This window comes from Strongylocentrotus purpuratus, unplaced genomic scaffold (assembly GCF_000002235.5).
Source record: "Strongylocentrotus purpuratus isolate Spur 01 unplaced genomic scaffold, Spur_5.0 spur5_scaffold_11, whole genome shotgun sequence".
Lineage (NCBI taxonomy): Eukaryota > Metazoa > Echinodermata > Echinoidea > Camarodonta > Strongylocentrotidae > Strongylocentrotus > Strongylocentrotus purpuratus.
The window spans coordinates 4,061,814-4,082,334 of NW_022145596.1; the positions used below are offsets into that span (position 1 = coordinate 4,061,814).

At 39.6% G+C, this 20,521-nt stretch overlaps 3 protein-coding genes across 3 annotated transcripts in view; 2 read left to right on the plus strand and 1 right to left on the minus strand.

Moving 5' to 3' along the window:
* Positions 1-8,148: 8,148 nt before the first annotated feature.
* Positions 8,149-10,516, plus strand: LOC752194. The gene is made up of 3 exons (XM_011674236.2): positions 8,149-8,387; positions 8,749-8,897; positions 9,366-10,516. Exons 1-3 carry the CDS (start codon positions 8,266-8,268, stop codon positions 9,542-9,544), a joined length of 450 nt encoding a protein of 149 aa, XP_011672538.1. The 5' UTR covers positions 8,149-8,265; the 3' UTR covers positions 9,545-10,516.
* A 928-nt stretch (positions 10,517-11,444) lies between these two features.
* LOC752203 lies at positions 11,445-14,002 on the minus strand. Its single transcript, XM_001177300.4, has 3 exons — positions 13,382-14,002; positions 12,386-12,619; positions 11,445-11,904 (listed from the first exon to the last, which is right to left on the minus strand). Exons 1-3 carry the CDS (start codon positions 13,684-13,686, stop codon positions 11,739-11,741), a joined length of 705 nt encoding a protein of 234 aa, XP_001177300.1. The 5' UTR covers positions 13,687-14,002; the 3' UTR covers positions 11,445-11,738.
* A 136-nt stretch (positions 14,003-14,138) lies between these two features.
* Positions 14,139-20,521, plus strand: part of LOC580968 (sodium- and chloride-dependent glycine transporter 1) — a 47,661-nt gene continuing 41,278 nt past the window's right edge. Inside the window, exon 1 of the mRNA XM_030980414.1 lies at positions 14,139-14,526. The gene's annotated coding sequence lies outside the window, so the exon portion shown is untranslated. The remainder of the gene's footprint in view (positions 14,527-20,521) is intronic.

The following is a 20,521-nucleotide window of genomic DNA, read 5'->3' on the forward strand; positions in this document are numbered from 1 at the left end:
CTTCGCGTGGGATAGGTGGAAACGAAACCAGACAAGGATTAAGAGTCGAAAACAGTACAACGAATCGTCATCTTTCTCTAATGATGTAATGAAAGTACGTCAAAACTTAGGGGCGAAACATGAACTAAGAGTCTGAACGGTACAATGAATCGCGTCTTCTTTCTCTAATAATTTAATGAAATGTCAAAGCTTCCGCGCTTCGCGCGGTAGGGGAAAACAGGCATTAATTTAAAAAAAAGGCGGATGTTGATATCGGACAACATATATGACGCGAGCCTGCACCCTCTCCAAAATTGTGCCCGCTTGTAGGTAACGGTATTACGGTAAGGTGCTATGACAGTCAGTACTATGTTAAGTTGAAGTATTGGTCTATGCGATTTAAAAAAATTCGGCCCCCCCCCCCCCTATTGGAAAATCCTGGATCCGCGCCTGTGGACTTCGACGTATGCTGTCATTTTTAAGCAGGTTGATTGACGAGGCACGCTGACTGCTGTTCGTTACCTTTTCGATTTTACACAACTACGACGCTCGCTCAGTGAGCGCGAAATTCGATCAAGTAGCTAAAGATTCAACACCAGATTCGGTGCATGGGACTGTTCTCGAAAATTATGCTGCAACAAATTGGCGATGCATAAATAAAATGTGTTCATTTAATGAATTTATCTGCAACAATTTTGATTTAAGGGAAATTACAGATACGAAAATGTGTTAATTTAAGAGAATTCACGCTTCCACCACTCTCGGGTTCTAGAATTAGGCCAAATAAAAAAAAAAAAATGTTTAGCGTCCTGTTTTTTTTTTGAAAAATAGGAAGGAGGAGGCCCTTTTATTTTTTTTATTTTTTCAAAATGGCCGCTCAAAATGGCCGCTCGGTACATTTTTCCCTCACAGTCGGGCTATTTTTCAAAATGGCCGCCGACATTTTTTTTTTTTTTAAATCAGATATAGATCCATTTAGCAGGGTTTTTCATGTTTTTTTCTTTAAAAAAAAAAAAAATCAAAAAAATCAAAAAAATTTCAAAAAAATTTTAAAAAAAAAAAATAGGAGGCGGCCCCCCAAAAGAAATCGAAATCAGAAATAGATCCATTTAGCAGGGATTCTCATGTTTTTTTCCTTTAAAAAAAAAATCCAAAAGAAATCCCCCAAAAAAAAATTTCAACAAAAAAATCAAAAAAATAGGAGGCGGCCCCCAAAAAGGAAGCGGGCTGGGACGGACGCTAAACATGTATATTTTTTTACATGGCCTTAAGTCAATTGGGTCCATTTTGTGACTTCAATGTGATGTTTCGTGCCGGGTTTCGTGCCTACAGAAGATTGCTTACGAACATACTGTACCTTCACAGTTTGCGAACGACGGCAAAACAAAGGGCGAACGCGTTCAAGAATTCTGCTACGAACTTAAAGACCTTGACCGGAGCAGAGCATTATATAGACAAATTATATACCTACGGACTCGTGAATATTTACTGAATATGAAAATGCAAACTTCTCGAGATTCCACGGCCTCTGAAAGAAGTATTTAGCATCCGAACCCCAGGATTCACGGATTTGAGAGGGGCACCCCGGAGATTTAGTTTCGGCTGCGCTAGCCGGTGGCCGTTTCTACCCGTTTCTGATGACGTCATAACGTGTAGGTTATTTGGCCACTCGGTATTGCAGCTGGTTCTTCTCCTGTACCGCTTTGTGGAAAGAAAGGGATACCGATGAACTCGAAACTCAGGAGTACACAACACCAATGTCGGCGATACCACCACATGAAAATTTGAAAATCACAAACAAAAGACACAAAGCAAACTCAGAGAAGGACAACATCTTGTCTTGCAGACAAGTACAACTGAAAGAAACAGCTACAATACCAACTGTATCCCAGACTGGCAGAACTATATCAGATGCACAAACACAGACAGAGCAAGAACGCATGGAATGTAATTCCTGCAAAAAGAAATCCTCGGAAACAAAGAAGTTCAGAGCTGATCTCAAGGCACAGTCAACCAGCAATGACCTGCTGATCACAGAGAATGAAAGGCTGGGACAGGAACTCAAACAAGCACAAATGGAAAACAAGATGATTCAGGAAAAGATAAAAATCTTGGAAAATAAAGAACTGGAACTAATACATGCCAAAACAAAAACTCTGAAGCATGAATCTGAAATAAGAAACCTAATACTAGACAAAGACTACCTGTATGCACTATGCTTGAGAAATGGATTAGAGGTGTGCAAACCAACAGCTCAACTACCAATGTCAAGAAATGATGGGAGAACAAAAGAACAGCCCCAGGAGACCAAAACGAATTCCCGGAGCAATATTCAAAGCACTTCTATGTACAATGTGCCAACACACAATAGCTTTGAAATCCTTGATGGTGACTGTGAGCAGGAAAATGGAAACAAAGAACGTGTAACACAACACATTCCAGGAAACAACACCAATAGAAGCAACGAACCGACGATAGCAAAGAGACTACCACCCAGCAATCATCAGAAGAGATCAGCAGGACCATCTCTATTTCAACGAAGTCCTCACAGACTAAATGAAGAACGAAGAAAAGGATCACCAACAAAAAACAAGAGTCACCAAGGAAATCAAGAGTACATGTATGCAAACACTAGAGGAGATTTTCCATCACACTTGCAGACTAGACGTCATAGTGACATAAACATTCCCATAGTCATACCCAGCCAGACCTTCTTTGGTAAGAGGGGTCCTCAAGGCCAAAATGCATACAACAATGCTCAGCACAGACCCACGGAGGATCAACGCTTGCCACAAACAGACTATCATTCACTCAGGGATCAGAATACCCAGAGTTTAATAAATATACAGTCTACGACTCAGTTCCCGACTCTAGGAATGCATACCATGAGTGACCCCTGCCTGACGAAAACTGATCATCACTACAAACCCTCAGAAATAAAGCCTACCCAAATACATTCGAATGACAGAAAGAATGAACCACGAGCAAGGTCACACACTGTTGCCGCACCTGGTAACTCATCTAAAGCCCAGAACAACCAGTATCCTCGTGGACAACCCCAGAGATCTGCAAGAAACTATCTCCCTAGTAGTGAACATGGGATACAACAAACTCCCATCAGCATAAACACTGGAGGACCAACATGGCCTGATCAACCAACTCTGAGAAATACAAGCAGAACAGAGAGACAATTACCAACCATGCCACCAAAGCATGCTGAACAGGTCAATCCCTCCTGCCATCCTTCTACGAATATCACCCCGAATGCACAATCTGCTTCAAGGCAGGTTTTTCGTCCAGGTCGTGCCTCGACATCAACACACATAGCGATGCTGGAAGCAGCCTACCACTTCCTCATGAGTTCATTTCAATTACTGGCAACACCAAACACACTGAACCAGATGCCAGTGACCCAAATGCTAGCCAGCTACCATCATCAAATTATAAACCTAACGCAAACGAGCCTACAACTCCTTCTCTCACAGTAGTTAACCAAGCGATCCTTGTTGGGACCTTCAATGTCCGTGGATTTAAAAGTATTAAATCATTGCTAGAAAGAGAACTAAACAATATTGATATTTTGTGCATTCAGGAGCACTGGCTCCATGAGCACAACCTACACATCCTACAAGATGCAAGCCCAAATCACCATGTTATAAGCAAATCCTCAGAAAATCTCACAAATCTAAACATCATTCATGGAGGAAGAGGAAAAGGAGGTGTTGCCATATACCTTCGAAAGAGCATCATATCGGACTTCAAGAGGATAACATGCCAATCTTCCAGAATACTGGCAGTAGAAATCACATTCTTGCAAACGCTGAAAAGGATGCTACTGATTAACTGTTATCTTCCCAGTGGCACTAACTCATCTGATCTGGCAGAATATCAAATCTGCCTAGGCATCATAGGCCACCTTCTAGACACTCACCTACCTCCTGGGGAACAGTCTACAGGTGTAATTGCTGGTGACCTGAATGTTGATACTGTAAATCAGAACACAAAAAAATCCCTAGAATATCTTAGACAGCTTATGATCTCCTGGAGTCTACTTAGTGTCACAGAAGCCGTCTGCAGTAGAGAACAATACACATTCAGTTCAGACGATCGGAAGAAGAAATCTAATATAGATGGATTTCTGGTCCCTGCTGCAGGAATATCCCAGTTTGAGAATTTGACAATAAGTGAAGAAGAGCCACTGAATACATCAGACCATTATCTTGTCACAACTGAATACAGATTGCCACAATCCTATCCATTGCCAAAAAACTCAGAAATGGCAAATCACAGAGCTAAGAAATCCTCACGCATCAAAATCAAATGGGAGCAGGTAAACAATAAAGAAGTGAGAGAGCTCTACACTTGTCCTCTAGAACTCAAAGCTTTCGAGCTCTTCAAACAAACCCTGGACTGTGAGCTCAATGAAAGTGAGGCAGAGCTACTCCTGCAAGACTTTAGTCTATCAATGCTTACACAGTCAAAAGAACTTCCCAACAGCATCCCATCAAGAAAGAAAAGAGGAAAACCTGAATGGACGAAGCAGGTTGCAGAAGCATATCAGAATGCACTCCAGGGATGGAAACGCTGGAAAAGGGCAGGAAAGCCAAAGAACAACTCAACACATGCAGATTACTACAAACACAAGAAGGAATTCAGAAGGAAACTTCGCCAATCCAGAGCTCAAGAACACAGGAACCTCCTCTCCTGCATTGAATCTGCATCTTCAGCAAACACCAAACTGTTCCATCACCTGATTAAGAAGCAACGACCTGAGAGAAGCAAGAAACTACAAACAGATATGATACATTACAAAGGACAGACTTTTCAAGGGAATGCGATGTCAGAAGGATGGAAACACTACTTTGAAGATCTTGCCCTAACATCACAAGAACCCAAGTTAGACCAACCTAGTGCCCAGATGTCACAACAATATCACACACTCCTAATGTCCTCAGCTCCCACAATGCTTATTACATCCCAGGAAATGGATGAAGCAATTAGAGGCCTTAAGAAAGGTAAAGCAAGTGGGCCAGATGACATCACAACAGAACATATTCAAAACCTTGGTGAAATGGCAAAGAGGCTTATTCTTCTTATCTTCAACGTTCTCCTGACCAAAGCACACACTCCGTTGAGCCTGCAGAAGGGACTTGTAATACCAATTCACAAGGGTAAAGGCAAGAGCACTCAGGAACCAAAGAACTACAGAGGAATAACTCTAACTTCAACCCTTTGCAAGCTAATGGAAATGGTCCTTAAACCTCACCTTGAGAGATCGCTGCTGCAAAACAACATCCCGGATGAACTTCAGTTTGGCTTCAGGAAGCACCATTCGTGTCTTCTCACATCCAGCTGCGTAGAACAAATCATAGAGATCAACTGTGCCAACAAACAACCCACCTTTGTAGCCCTACTGGATGCAGAGAAAGCTTTTGATAAGGTTTGGCACGCTGGTCTGTTCCAGAAGCTAACATCGACAAGTATTCATCCTCAACACCTCAACATGGTCAGATCCCTCTACAACAGCATGCAAAGCCAAGTTCTTTGGGATGGAACTGTAAGTGACCCCTTCCCAATTCTACAGGGAGTAAGACAAGGTGGTGTACTGTCACCCCTTCTCTATATTACCTTCATTGACGAACTGATGAAAATCCTCCGCAACAAGGATCTTGGATGCAAGTTGCTAGGCAGATACTCTGGCCTTGTGGTACTAGCTGATGACGTAGCCCTGCTGAGCTCGTCACCTTCTGAACTACAGGCAATGCTTGACGTCGTCGATAGCTATACGAAACGATGGAGATACAAGATCAACCCAAGCAAAAGCTGTGTAATTACCTTCAACAACAAAGGGAAAAATATGTCTCAACCTCCGTTGTGGAAGCTTGGACATGACACAGTGCCATCTGTGCTGCAACATCCGCACCTCGGCATCATAAAATCAAGCATAAAGAGGAATTCAGCAGAAGATATAATCTCCAAAGGAGTGCGGACCTTCTATGCACTCACTGGATCAGGAGCATACACAGGAGGACTCCTTCCCCAGCATAGTGTATCCCTTTGGAAAGTATACTGTATCCCGCGAATGCTATATGGATCAGCAGTGGAAAAGATCACCAAAGGGATGTCAGCTAGACTTGACCAGGCCCAACACCAACTGTTCAAGAAAATCCTTGGTCTCCCAAGAACAGCAGCTGATGATGCTATATATCTCCTCTTAGGACTTATGCCGTTAAGCAACCAAGTCGATATTGAGAAGCTTCAGATGATTGGGCAAACATTAGACCTGCCTCATGAAAGATTTGAGTATCGGACATTTCTACATGCCTTGACCAAATCTACCCTCTCCATCAACTCCTGGCAAGCCATCCTAATGAAGTACAGACTCCCAGATCTCCATACCCTCATACAACACCCAATTCCGTACACATTGTGGAAGAAGAAATCCAAGAGGGCAGTGATGGACGTAGTGAATGACAACATCCTACAAGCAATAGAAAAGAAGTCGTCCCTGTCACTATGGAGGAACATGCCCATACCAGACCCAATGCTCCTGTATCCACAGACCAGCAGCTCACAGTTTCTGAGGCAAGCGATCATAATAAGATCACAGTTGGCATGCAACACATACCTAACCCAAACTAGGCTTGTCACCATTAAGAAAGCAACCTCAACCACTTGCCGTCTTTGCCACCAGGAAGATGAGGATAATATCCACTTTGTGGCCTCCTGTAGTATCCTAGCGTCACACCGAAGTGACTTCATCAGAGAAATGCAGAGCAGACACTTTTCTGAAACCACCCTCTCATACTTCAACTTCAATGATGGCTTTGCATTCACAAAAGCTATACTTCTTCCCAACCACCTCATGCTCCCATCAAATCTATATGATAGACTGAACACTCTAATTCTACTTTTCCTCCATAAAATTCACATTGCCCGTACCTCTATCCTTTCCTCTCCCACTTGAATGTTTGTAACTACAATGTCAACAGCTGGAGACGAAAGACACCAACACTGACGCTTGCAGAATACAACTGCAGATCTCCGAGAACAACGGAGGAAGAAGAAGAAGAAGGTGGTCGGTATGTGAAGTTTTCTTCTCTCTTTTTTTGTTGTTGTAAATATCAATGTCGAAGCTGTATTTGGACATTTTACGTTTAGAATGTTGACATTTTATATCTGTATTAATTTCACGCTACGTAATATGGAATATCAACCCCAAATTTCCACTAAATTAGATTGAAACGAATCATTTGCCCGCGCTGCTGGCTGCCTGCCTCGGTCTGCGATTGCACAACTTTCAGCAATCTATCGCTGAGCCTCGCGAGAGCACTCGGGCCGCGGCCGGCCCGGCCTGACTTGCCGCGCCGTGTCATGCTGGTGGTCGTGGAATATTTCTCGAACAAAACTAAGTTTCGCTCGCTTTTATCGCACAGATAGCCTTTCCTTTTGCATGGTTTACCAGCATTAAATCAAAGAATTATTTAGATCTACATTATTTTATTGTCTAGAATATAGTCTGTAAACAATGAAAAATAAGAAGAAGATGAAATGGAGATTTTGAAGAAGAATTGGGCCTAAAAAAGAAGAAAAAGAAAACTAGGTAGTTGGTAGAATCTAGGCCTTGGACTCGTGCCGCCCAGTGGCAGTGCACTGCAGTACAGTGAAGCCAGGAACTAAATTATTTTGAATTGATGTCAGAAATCACATGGGTGCCTCTTCTTGATACTTTCTCGTGATGAAAACACTGTTTTTATTCAAATCAAAATGGTCTAGAGTCTAGATCTAGTGTTGTTGCCAGGGATGATTATTAAAACAAAATCATCGGTCATTTGTTGTTGACTTTGCTTCTTTTTTTTTTATCCGACTACAGATTAACTTTGCTTTTTTTTTTTCTATGAAACTAGCCTCAAGTTGTTCTTTTTGTTTGGATGTGGGTAAAATCCTTATTTATATGCATACGGTGTAATAATACTTTGAAGATGTTTGTCAAAATGCGAGCAAAATATTTACATTTATTTTAATAATGTACATTCAAGTTTAATTTAGTTCAATTTTGATCATGACATTCAATTTTTTTGCAATTTTCTAAATGATTAATATTCATTGTGGAATGAAAAAATAGTTTTGGCGAAGGGATGAGATGCTTGGAAATGCCAAGATCATGATTGCTAACTATTTAAATGAACTCTCCTTCACCTTTACCGCATATATTATATTCCCAATCTTATTACAGGTACAAAGGTGTACGACAAGCTTCGAGAGGAATGGCTGAGGACCAGACTGATGAACGACATTGGGATGATGTCCCCACATGCCCAAACCAGCAAGGTTGAATCATTCCACAACATCCTCCTTCACTTTTGCCCCAAGTTGCTTGTATACTCATATCAAGGGATGAAGTGCAGGTAAATTAGGCAATTAATTCATCAACATTATGCTCCCCTAATATAAATTTAACAAGAACGTCACAGAGGGCAGTGTTGTTTCTTCTTCTTTTGAATTTGATTTTATTGGTTTTATGTTTTAAAGTTATTATTTTCTTTTTGTTATAGCCAGGTTCTTTCTATTTCATATTTTGTTGGTTTTTTTTAAATTTTTTTTATTTATTATTTGTAACACATGCTTTTTACACTAACTCTTGCCTTCACTTATTGGAGAGTAGGTAACGAGTTTATGATGATAGACATTACATTACCAAAAAGATAAAATCAACTGTCACAAGTATGTTATTCATGTGACCTTTATTTTTAACTTCACTCTTTTCAGATTATATTTGGCTGTCCTACATTGGAACGAAAATTGTGATAGAGCCCAGGCTGTTGATGCCGAAGGGAACCCAGTGTACAGGTTGAAGTATCCACGCTCGAAGGAAGGAGGCCACACAGTGGAGAGAGTGCTGACAGCTGGCACATGTGGTAAGTAGCCACATGTCTAGTGAATGATATCAATATTCAACAAAAGAGCTCAATTATATATAGAAATCTTTTATTACTTCATGATCAATAGAATTCAAATTAGTAGATTCTTGTGGCCTATATGCCCTTAATTTAATCTGTTGATTAAATTGATAATTATAAACATGTATTGGGTTACTTTCTGCAAATGTGTAATATTGAATAGCAAGCAGAAACAGGCATATATGTCGGTCCCCAAGTCAGTGAACTACCTATTCAGCAAAGAACATGTGCATGCCATTGGTATTTGATTGGTCATCCACCTACAAATAGTGTGTAAAATTAGGTAATTCAATATTTGTGAGAAAAAGAGTTTTCTCTTCTTATGTTCTTATTTTTCTCTTTTCCTTTTTTCCTCTTATCAAAATGTATTTTTTTAACACCGTATAGATGAATTTTCAAGGTATAGTTTTGGATTTTATCTTGTAGGTTATGTGAAAGCCCTGATGAGAGTTGTCGTAGAACTGGTGGAAAACAGGGAGCAGCTCAGAGACAACATGGAGGAGCTACAGCCTCAACCAGCACGGAGTGCCTCTCATCATCACCCCGACAATGGAGAAGCCGTGCAAGCTTTTGAACAACATCATCGCTTTGGCGATAGAAACTAGTTCTTTTGGTGATAGAAACTATGATGAATGTGTCAGCTACCTGAACATTAACCACTGATTGTTTTATTTCAGTACAAGACATGTTTTTCATAGACCCTAAATTATGTTTATGCCAGTATAATTATGGAGAGTAACATGGAAGTACTCTATGCAAGTGAGTAGTGGATTCCGATTCTATGTGAGTGTAAAGCACTAGAAACTTGTCTGTAAGCTTGTACATACTTACACAAGCCAAAGTCCATGGTACACATCAATAGTCATTGGTTTTAATAGGTAAAATACTTATTAAATTTGTAAAACTTACATTTTTAGTTCAATTAAAAACAATTTCTGAAGCATATGCACTAGATTTTCATAAACACTAAGTAAATCACTGTTGATCATGAATTTGGCACCAAATATAATCTGATTTTTCTCACAGTCCTTCATCTTGGCCAATGCTTTTTGCTTCTTATTTGCAAAAAATAAAAAATTAAAAAATGCATTTTTTTTCTTCATCTAAACTGTTCTTATTCAAGAACCATTTGATGTATTGCACCAGATATGACCTTATTTTTTGTTTTTGATTTTTTCCCTTTTCTGCCGAGGTGAATTGTGTTATTCATTTTCAAAGTTAGTAGTTTTAAAGATCATGCCATATTATCACAGAAGAGGAAACATTGTGATGATACTTCATCGCATCCATACTTTTTTTCCTAACAGCGGTTTCCTGTTTGTCCTAAAACCTGGTTATAAAAGATTGAAAAATAATCATCCTTGCAGATATAATAAAAATAGTCATCTATCCTGTAAACTTTACATAAAATAAGGATGAATGTAATGTACATGTTGCATCAAAGTTTTTGTTCCAATGGTGCATCATTTTGAAATATATTGCACAAACAGAGAAGAAAATGATTGGAGGGAAAAACCGTCAATGGGATGTTCTGAGAATATTTTGAGCAAAGGTAAACAAAAATTCATCTAAAGGAACACAAATCTTGTTTGTTTATTTCTATTATAGGTGTCTTGTAGGAAGCTTCATAATTTAAAGATGGAAATTGCTGTGAAAATGAGAGTGAGATAGAGAATGTGAAGGAAGAAGAGGGATAAAGATAGATACCAATAGGGATAGAGTGAGAGATGTGAATGTGATGGATGGAAGAGGAGAAAGAGAGATTGTGAAAGAGTGAGAGATGGGAATGTGATGGATGGAAGAGGAGAAAGAGAGATTGTGAAAGAGTGAGAGATGGGAATGTGGAGGGTGGAGGAGGAAAAGAGAGGCAGAGGGAGAGAGTGAGAGATGGGAATGTGGAGGAAGAGGAGAAGGAGGGACAGAGTGAGAGATGGGAATGTGGAGGGTGGAAGAGGAGGAGGGACAGAGTGAGAGATAGGAATGTGGAGGGTGGAAGAGGAGAAGGAGGGACAGAGTGAGAGATGGGAATGTGGAGGAGGAGAAAGAGAGGAGGGACAGAGTGAGAGATGGAAATATGGAAGAGGAAACAGAGAGGAAGTGGGATAGAGAGATGGGAATGTGGAGGGTGGAAGAGGAGAAAGAGAGAGGAAGAGGGACAGAGTGGGAGATAGGGTTAAGGTTTATCCTTTTTGGGAGGATAGATTTGATGCAAAATAAAGGATTTCCTGGATTTATTACGATGCTTACCATTTATCACACATTTGAAATTTCGTCAACCGCAATTCCCTTCTCTTACTCTCATTATTCCTCTGTCTATCTTTGTTGTGTCCATGCTGTTATTTCTCTTTCTCTCAATTTCGTTTTTTCTTTCAATTTCATTTTCTCTTTCTCTCCCCTTTTCTGACTCGGCAGGTTGACTGTATATGAAATGCTCAAATTATTAAAACAAATTACATTTCAGGGTGTATAACAAAAGAGAAGGAACAAGGCATGTTGTGTTTTTTTTTTTTTTTTTTGTTGTTGCTTGTTTATATAGATTTCAACATTCTTCCTCATAAGAAATCGTTGCTTGATCACAGTTTTGCAAAAGTTCGAATATCAGCTCTTGGAAATTAGAATCAAATGTCGAGATCAAAGTTCATAGCAACCACACCATCATGAGAAGTTCAAACAATAGTATTTGTGATGAATATGAAGATGAAAGCCGATGATCACAAATAACGTACAGAAGATGGCTGACAATCACATAGAAGATGACAGTCATTCAAAGTTCGCAAGACAATAGTTGATGTTACATCCTCATCTCAACCGACGCAGGATGGTCCCTTTGTACTGACCACGTCCATCAGGATACGCTTCCATTATTGAGGCATGGACACATGCTGGCAGTTGCACCCTGATGTCCTTCCCGAGCCAGCCCCAACACCATCTCACGACTTTCCTGTAGGCCACATACCTGTATTTTCTGTAAAATAAAAAGCAATAAAAAAAATTCATTATTTTTCTTAGGATAGATGATTTGATGTCAAAATATTAATTCTTTATTAATTAATTCAGGAAAATAAAAATGATTAAAAAAAACTAAAATGACCAAGGGTTAGTCATTGTTTGTCAGGCGGTGGGGGGCAACATTCAAAATCGCATATAAAGTTTGTGTTTCATAACTACAGATTATTGGGGGGGGGGGGGGGTAACATGCTAAAACTCACAAATCGGTGGTCATTCTTGCCTATTTGTATACATTTCCTGAAAAAGTGCCCCGAAGCACCTGCAGATAAGGCAGCTAGTACACCAGTGGTCACCAGGCAAGAATTTTGGTCAAAACTAGTAATTCATCTTGCGGTGACTCAATTCGTTTTGAAAAGTTTCACCCAATAAACTTTCAAAATCAATCCATTTATTTGTTTGCCCTTGCCAAAATGATGAAAAGGAGAAACATAACTTACTCATTGTTCCTGTCCCCAAATGCTTTGGCTGCTCGGCGCCACCTATCTGTGTACTCCATCCATCCGATGTACAATGTTGTCGCATTTAGGATGGCCGGCTCAAACTCCTCAGAATCCACCAGACAACTTGAACCCTGTCGATCAGCCTCTGCCTTGACCTCTGCAATTTCCTGACAACAGACACAATCACCTTCATTGAAAGATGGAGGCACACGACATCTTCCACATGTACACCTTGAAATACAGAAAGATTCAAACAAAAATCAATACACCTACTATAATTTTATAAATATTTTATTACAGCTTCCTGATAAATATAAAAATGACATCGTTCTCGTAGTCGTAGTATGGTAAGAGTGCCCAAGGCAGTGCCTATGTCTGCGCACCCACGTAAATGCGCGATATTTATAGAACAAAACATCAAACTGACACCAATTTTCAATCTTAACCTCAACAATTCATTTAGATACCAAAATTTGTGAAAATAATTGGGAAGATTAAAAATGAGTTTTAGCAAGTTTCATTTGCCACCCTGAAAATTTCAATCATTGTCAAAAAAGAAAAGTCTGAACAGGGGGTTGTCCCTGGTATGAAACTTCACTGTGCTTGATTGAATTGCGTGCAAAATAGTGAGTGCGCAGACATGGGCACTTTTCAGTTTTGCTACACAAAATGACGAGCCCGTCTGAAATTCGTTAAAAAAAATTGTTCTTGTGAATAATTTGTCGAGTTTTTTTGTTTCAGTAATCATTAGAATATGAAGAACGGAATAACAATGATGATTCTAAAAATAATATCTTACTGTGTAATGAAATCGAGGTCGAATTTTAGGTGCGCAGACATAGATCTAGAGAATCATTTTAACAAGTTAACTTTAGAATTAGACATGCCATTTATGACCGAGTCTAGAGATCTACGGTATTTGATTTCAATTTTTTGGGGGAATAAATATTTAGAATGCACAACAAATTCAATAAGCTTATAAGTCTTAATTACCAATCCTCGACATTTTCATGAAGCCGATTTGCGTTGTTGGCCCTTCCAGCATCGCCAACATTTTGCCCAGGTTCACCACGAGGTAAAGGCTCATACTCCCACTCGACGATACGCCCGTGTTCTCCGGCGTCTGCATCACTTGCATCGCTGTCGGTATCACTGCTGCTGCCAGTACTGTCCGGACTGTCACTACTACCACTGACACTGTCATTTTCACCGCTTTCCCCGCAACTGCCATCCTCCTCACACTCAAATTCCATAACTAAATCATCTTGTGCATCTGCCCTGACGACTGGGGTAGCCATTCTCTTTAGAAAGACTTCTCAAAACTTCTCAAACTTCAATCGATAAAAAGCAGAAAGGATTCACGGTACGCAAAATCAATGTAGATCTCGAACATCGCGCGGCGAAGAATTATAGCAAACAATTCGAGTCTACACGAAATGACGTCACCCAAGTCCGTGCGGCGCGGGGGCTCTTGACCGAGGCGAATTTGGGAGGGGGCGGCAGTTGTACTGTAATTTTCATTTTTCTCAGTAATGAAAGGGTATTTAATTTTTTCTTTCTTGTATTTGTATTTTGTGTTTCATTAGCCGTCTGTGGATGTATGGTTGTTTACGCTCCGGTCAAGGTCTTTAACTATGAGCTCGTCGATGCGCATGCGCACTGCTTCAAAAGTGACCGCATACATGCAGTCCACTGCACTAATGATGTGAACGTGCGCGTGCAAATTGAAAATTCCCTCTCGCAGTTTTTTTAAGGACACGATAGCTAGCAGGGAATTGCTTGTGACTCGGTCATATTCATTCTCTTCAAGTTGCTGTTTGTTCAGGGGCAACCATCTGATACATCTCTGGGATTCTATGGTCTTTGCCTTTATAATTGTTTGTATAGTCTAGGGTCTACTCTAGATACATTGATCAGTTGATGTAGTCTAGGTAGAGAATTTCATCTCGTGCGCGTGGTGCGGTCCGGTCCGAATCTCCGTAGACTCTAGATCAATTGTCGTGCAGCTGCAGTGGAATTGTGAGTGGAGAACATCTTCTGAATTGAAGTACCATCTGCAGATTAATTGCTGTCTGCACTTACTTGGCATTTGACGGGACCGGCTATCAGAAATTAGAATAAGCAACAACTTAGTTTCGGTGAGTGGAGTAGACTCTAGTCTAGACTCTCTTTCATCTTCTATTTTTACGATGCAATCTGCCTCCTTCACATTTTCAGATCTTGTTGAAGATTCTTGCAAGAACTGTATGCTGGTAGTGGTACCGTACCCTGCCCGGTTTCCGCCCGATAGGCAGTTTTTCTCAGATAACTTCTCTGAAAATGAATTATACAGGCGCTATATTTGAAGCCGAAATTCTACCAAATCCAACTAGATCTATGCCAATCTTATGCCTGAAATCGTTAGCGATTGTACGTAGTGCGCCGTCTGCGTGAGGCATTTTCCTTGCCTATTTCCGCCTAGTCGACCCGCCTTAATTCCGCCCGATGGTGGGCGCGCATCAAAAATATAGAAAAAGGAAACATCTCGGCTACACGTTAGGTCAAATAAAATTGCTTCCCTGTAGAATTCGATCTACATGTTATTTTGATAATTGATATTTCTTTCTTCATTTCTTCTTTTGCCACTGTAGGCCTACTAACAATGCCAGTTCACTGTTATTCACCTGCCTGATCTGGGAAAACAATTTTGTTACTGCCTTTGGAAAACCCTGTGACTTGTCTTTTAATGTTTTAATAATATGGTAATCAATAAAATCTGAGTGTAGGCTAATTGGCCTTGGGAGAGGGAAAAAAATCACAATAACAACATTTGTAAATTAACCACTATTAATGGGTGAAAGAATTATTTTAAAAAAACTATAGCCACTATTAAAGTGAACACTTTGGAAAAGAAAGTAGGCCTAATGGCACTTCGTTTTTTATTTTTTGTTAAACTCTGGACATCACTCAAATCTTGATTACAAAATAAATTAGTGTATATTTTTAGGCACTGCATGATATTGGTTGGAAAAGCATCTAGCATTATCGTCATTAGAATTATCATCATCGCCGACATCGTCTTAATCATCATCATTACAATTTTAGGGTAGATCTAGGCCTATATGTGACGCAAATGTGGTTTCCACTTTGATTATTTATTCAAGACTTCAAGATGTGTTTTTTGTTTTCTAGTTGTTCTAAATTATGCAGTATTTGAGCATTCAATAATATAGTCCAACTTGAAAGACAAAATTTACCGAAATGATCTTGAAAACGTCAATTCACTTCCATGGCAAGTCAGTTTTTGCAAAAGAATGTAGTAATAATGCAAAAGGGGTGGTGGGGCGTCACTTTCACGTTTTTGCCGCTTCAAAAACCAAAGAGGGTTTAAAGCTAGTCTCTAAGTATTTTGTTGACATTACCGAGAACAGCTAAATTTCTGCAATTTCTGCATTTCAGTGGCATGTACGTAAAGGAGACCTTAAAAAAAAGTTTTCTGGTTGTGGATTGAAAGCAAAAGTAACCTCCAAAAATTGTCCTTCTCTAAATTTGGCACTTTAGTTTCTACCCCTATATTTATTTTATTCACATTCAACCGAGGGAAATTTATGGCAGCGAAAATGTCATGGTCCATGTTGGTCATGTTGGTAAAAATAGATAACACACAAACATTTGAAAAAAGATAGAAAACTAGTCATTGCCTACAGTATCGAAGCATTAAGAAAGAAGGATTTAAAAAGTGAGGAGGGAGACTAAAAGAAAAATGGGGGAAAGGAGGGGTGTAATTGAAGAAAATTGAGGGAATAAATTAAAAAGACTATAATAAACTCGGTGTATAATATAAAACAAAACTAATACATCAATCCTCTGCATGCATCCTGTATCGAAACTAGCACTTTTTTCGCTACAAAGCCAAGACGCTGGATTAAAAGGCGACACAAGCTTCAGCGACATAGAACATAAATACAAACTTTTTGCAAATCTACCAACCCTGGCAACTTTTTTAAAAGCCAGCCTAATTATTGTCATCGGGATCACTGTCGGAGAATCAAACTTTAAGCATTTTTTGCAACATTATTTTGTCACGAAATTTAACTGCATGATTAGAACATTAAATTACAAATTACCACATCGTTACCTGCAATTGTCGGTTGCTCGAACGAACGGCCAAACATCATTGCAATGTTCTTCGGGGGGGGGGGGGGGGGGCTTCAATCCTGACCTCCCACCATATTCGCCTATCATAATACCAATTACCCCCCCCCCCCCCCCCCCCGAAAAATTACCCCCGAAGACAATAATACCCCCTACCCCTGAAACTTAACCCCTATAAAGGACAATGACCCCCCTCCAGGACAACCAAGCACAACCGCCCCGAGGACGATACCCCCTGTTCATTAGAGGTGAAGTCAACACCGATAATAAGTTGGGTAATTTTTAGGAGAGACGGAATAATTTTCTTCAAATTTTTTGATTAGCAATTTCAGGCGATGGATAAATATTTCAAATGAAATTCTGTACATTTCTATGGAAGAAAACTGCTACATAAAAGATATTTTGTATAGCAGTCATGCAAAAATGCATAGCAAATTGCGATGCGATACCAGGAAAATTATTCCCTGAGAGATCATTTTCAGGTGGGGGGGGGGGGGGGGTAATTGTCCTCTGGGGGTTATTGTTCAGGAGGGGGGGGGGGGAATAATTGTCCTATACTGAGAAGATTTTTTTTCGGGGGGTAACTTCCTCGGGGGTGGTTGTCCTCGGGGGGGGGGGGGGTAATAATCGTCCTTGGGGGTAATTATTGTACCGCTGGTATAATTGGCCGGGGGTGATTGCCCAAGGGGTGATAATTGACCTAGAACCTTCGCATATATAATATTCACAGGGCAATAAATAAACAGCTACTCAATTTAAACTGAATGTTATTTTCTGGTTGTAAACTCAACTAAAAAAATTATTATTATTTTGTAGACCATGCAAGTGGGCCTGCAAAATTTCAAGTCTATCAACATGACATTGATACATGTATTTTGTTCATATTGCTCATCAAAAAGTGAAATGTGAGATAATGTGACCATTAGATTTGAATTTAATCCGTCCGGCAGATTTTGACACCTGCATGGACCATGATATCTCATTTATGATCTTCATTTTATCTGCAACATGTTGTAGGCCAACATATTATACAGGGGTGGTCGAATTCCCAATTTACAAACTGTTAATAACTTTTATAACATTCCAGGCCGTACGTACGTAGTTTCATAGTATTTGTGTATCCTAATTCATACTCCCGAGTTGCGATTTGATGTAGTAAACCGAGTGTTTGAACATGGAATAAAGACAATGAAGTGTGCACTTTCGAAAAACCAACCGCAGACCTATAAATAAATTAAAACAAACACACAAATAGACTAAAAAAACCACGGGCTGATAACCTTTTCTCTGTTAGAGCATGAACGACGCACGGTACATATTTTTACACTGAACTAGCGCGTGTGTTTGAGTGGGCGGAAATAGGGCAGGGGCATCATAGCCGACATGGCCGAGTTCAAGCCTCGATAACTATTTTATAAATAATCTTTTCCGCAAGAAATTTGCTCAGGTAAAACATCAGGAATTTTTGCTCCCATATCTCCATAAACAAAAATTGTGCACCACATTTTTTTCCTGATCGTTCTGAATAGGAACTTGATGTTTTTTTAAAAGGTTGAATCACACCTAAATAAGCGCATTGCTGACTACTGTACAGTGACGTCATTCGCGTATCTCCGTTAAATGCGCGATCGACAGTGTACCATATTTCGGGAACACGTTCTTTACAACGTGTATGCTGCCAAAGGCAAGTTAGTTGCATGCCTTCATTGCGCACCGCAGAAACTCGGGCTATGGAAGACGGCCGTTGTGTCTAATAAGCCGCTGGTAACAGGGGGGCGGTAACTGGGCAGGGTACGGTAGTAGGCCTACTACTATAGCGCAGTGCAGTATAGAATGTGTGTCACGTTGGCATAGCTGTACAGTGCATAGACCAAAAGCTTCAGTCTCTGATATCGACGGTGGTTCCGCTGAGATTGCATCTGGCTCCACTGACCGCCTCTTTACATAGACTTGAAGTACGGCCTATGCCGTACTAGTGGATCAAATGGTTTGGTTCGGCAGGACCGCGATGAATGAGATATGCAACGAGATTTTCACTCTTTACATCCTCATAAATGCACTTTTGCTGCAATATTACATTAGGCTAATAAAAATATAAAAAATAACAAACAAATATGGCTTTGACTTACGATAGATTGCTCATTTACAGTGTATATCCTAAATTAATGATTAGGCCTAATCCGAGAAAGTCTCGTAGTCGACATGATTCGTTGTCATCCATCTTGGTTTTAATTAATGAATATTCATTTTTTCTTTTCGAACGTCCAATAGCTACGTACGAGTCAACCCAGTGATATATGAATATTCATAAACCCAATACGAAACGAGTGCTCTGATAGTCTGATTGGCCATTTGCTATGTTTTGGTAGGTTGACCCGGAAATATATTGGCCAGGTGAAGTAATAGATTACTAATTTGAATGGATGAACGGTATATGGATAAACCATATACATGTAAGTAAGTCCAAAAATTTCGCATTTGTATGATAGGTCAATTATTATTATTTAGTGTAAATAGGAGTACATACTTAATTTATATCTGATTTATAAATCAGAAAATTAGATCTAAATAGTGAAAATCGGGGAAGAAAGCTCTATCACCATAAGTGGCAGCTGGATTGGCCAGATTACCCCCACGGTACGAGATCTCTGGGTTATCGTCTGTATATGGGAAATGTCAACAAATGTCAGTTTAAGAAATGACCCATATTAGACGGTTATTTCTGTCTATACAGTGCAGTGCGAGTCAAAAAAAGTTTACACCTAGAAAATTGCTAATTATTTTATAAGTCCTCTATGAACAGTAAATTATTAAACATCTTATGAAAGAATATTTTATCCCGAATCATTAGAAATCTTTTTTGTGTGGTATGTGTTCACGCTTGGATGAACAGGAGGCATCGTTTGCGAGAGTGCAAAAATAGACTTGCACCAAAGTTGCTTAATTATGACTTGATGTTTGAATAAAACAATTGAGATTTGGGAATGAATGAATTTGGTCATTGCAGATCCAAATAACATCCCTATCAAAATTAATCATGTAATGCCACACATATGACAAATATCGATTATCAACAAACATGTGTGTGCATGTGTGTGTATGTGTGTGTGCATGTGTGACTTTGCTTCTGCAAAAAGCATAGCAATGCATCTCATTTGATACATTCAAGTTATTCTTTCACTTTAATCCCAACATATCACATAGTGTAGGCAGTGACTCTGAAAGACGTGACTCATTTTCGAACCTGCGTCCTTGGCTGAATCAGTTTGTAACTTGTCTCTAGTGTCTAGTCTAGTTTTCAGGGTATTTTTTAGTCATGATGATCATTACTATAACCAATTATACTACCCCCACCTTGTGTGTCCACACATAGGAGCATCACTATCCTGGCTGTGAAGTAAAAGCTGTGCTTTTGATTCTCAACATTTCAAACACCACTGTACAAAACTCAACTGATTTCACTCAAAATCGGTACTTTAGTGACAATTGATGACACCTAAATAGCAGTAAAATACATTTTTTTAAACTTACTGATGCTAAAAAGAATAATTTAAAAATTCAAAAGTAAGTCTAGTGTCAAACTTTGCTTACAGCTGCATCAACATGATTGTGTACAGTCTATGCAATATTGTGTGGTGTGTGTATTTGTGTATGGGTCTAAAAATACCCGCCTCACAGTAAGCATGCAGTGCTAGAGGTCATTCAATACGCATTGGCATTGACTCTCTATGCTTTGCTGGAGTGTGTGTGTCGGCCGTCGGGACATTTTGGGTATCCAGATTTTTGGTTATCCCGATAAATAGGAAAGGATTTCAAACATTCATGGTGGTTAGTCTGCTTGATGGTTATAATATATTTCATGTAACTGCAAATCTATTGACAGCTTTATTTTCAAGTGTCAGACCCTCTCGAAGAGAAGAGGGCAGATGTTTTATTGTTGATTGTATTTTTGGCATTCAGTCATATTTGACTTATGATTTATGCCAAGTGAAGTAGAGG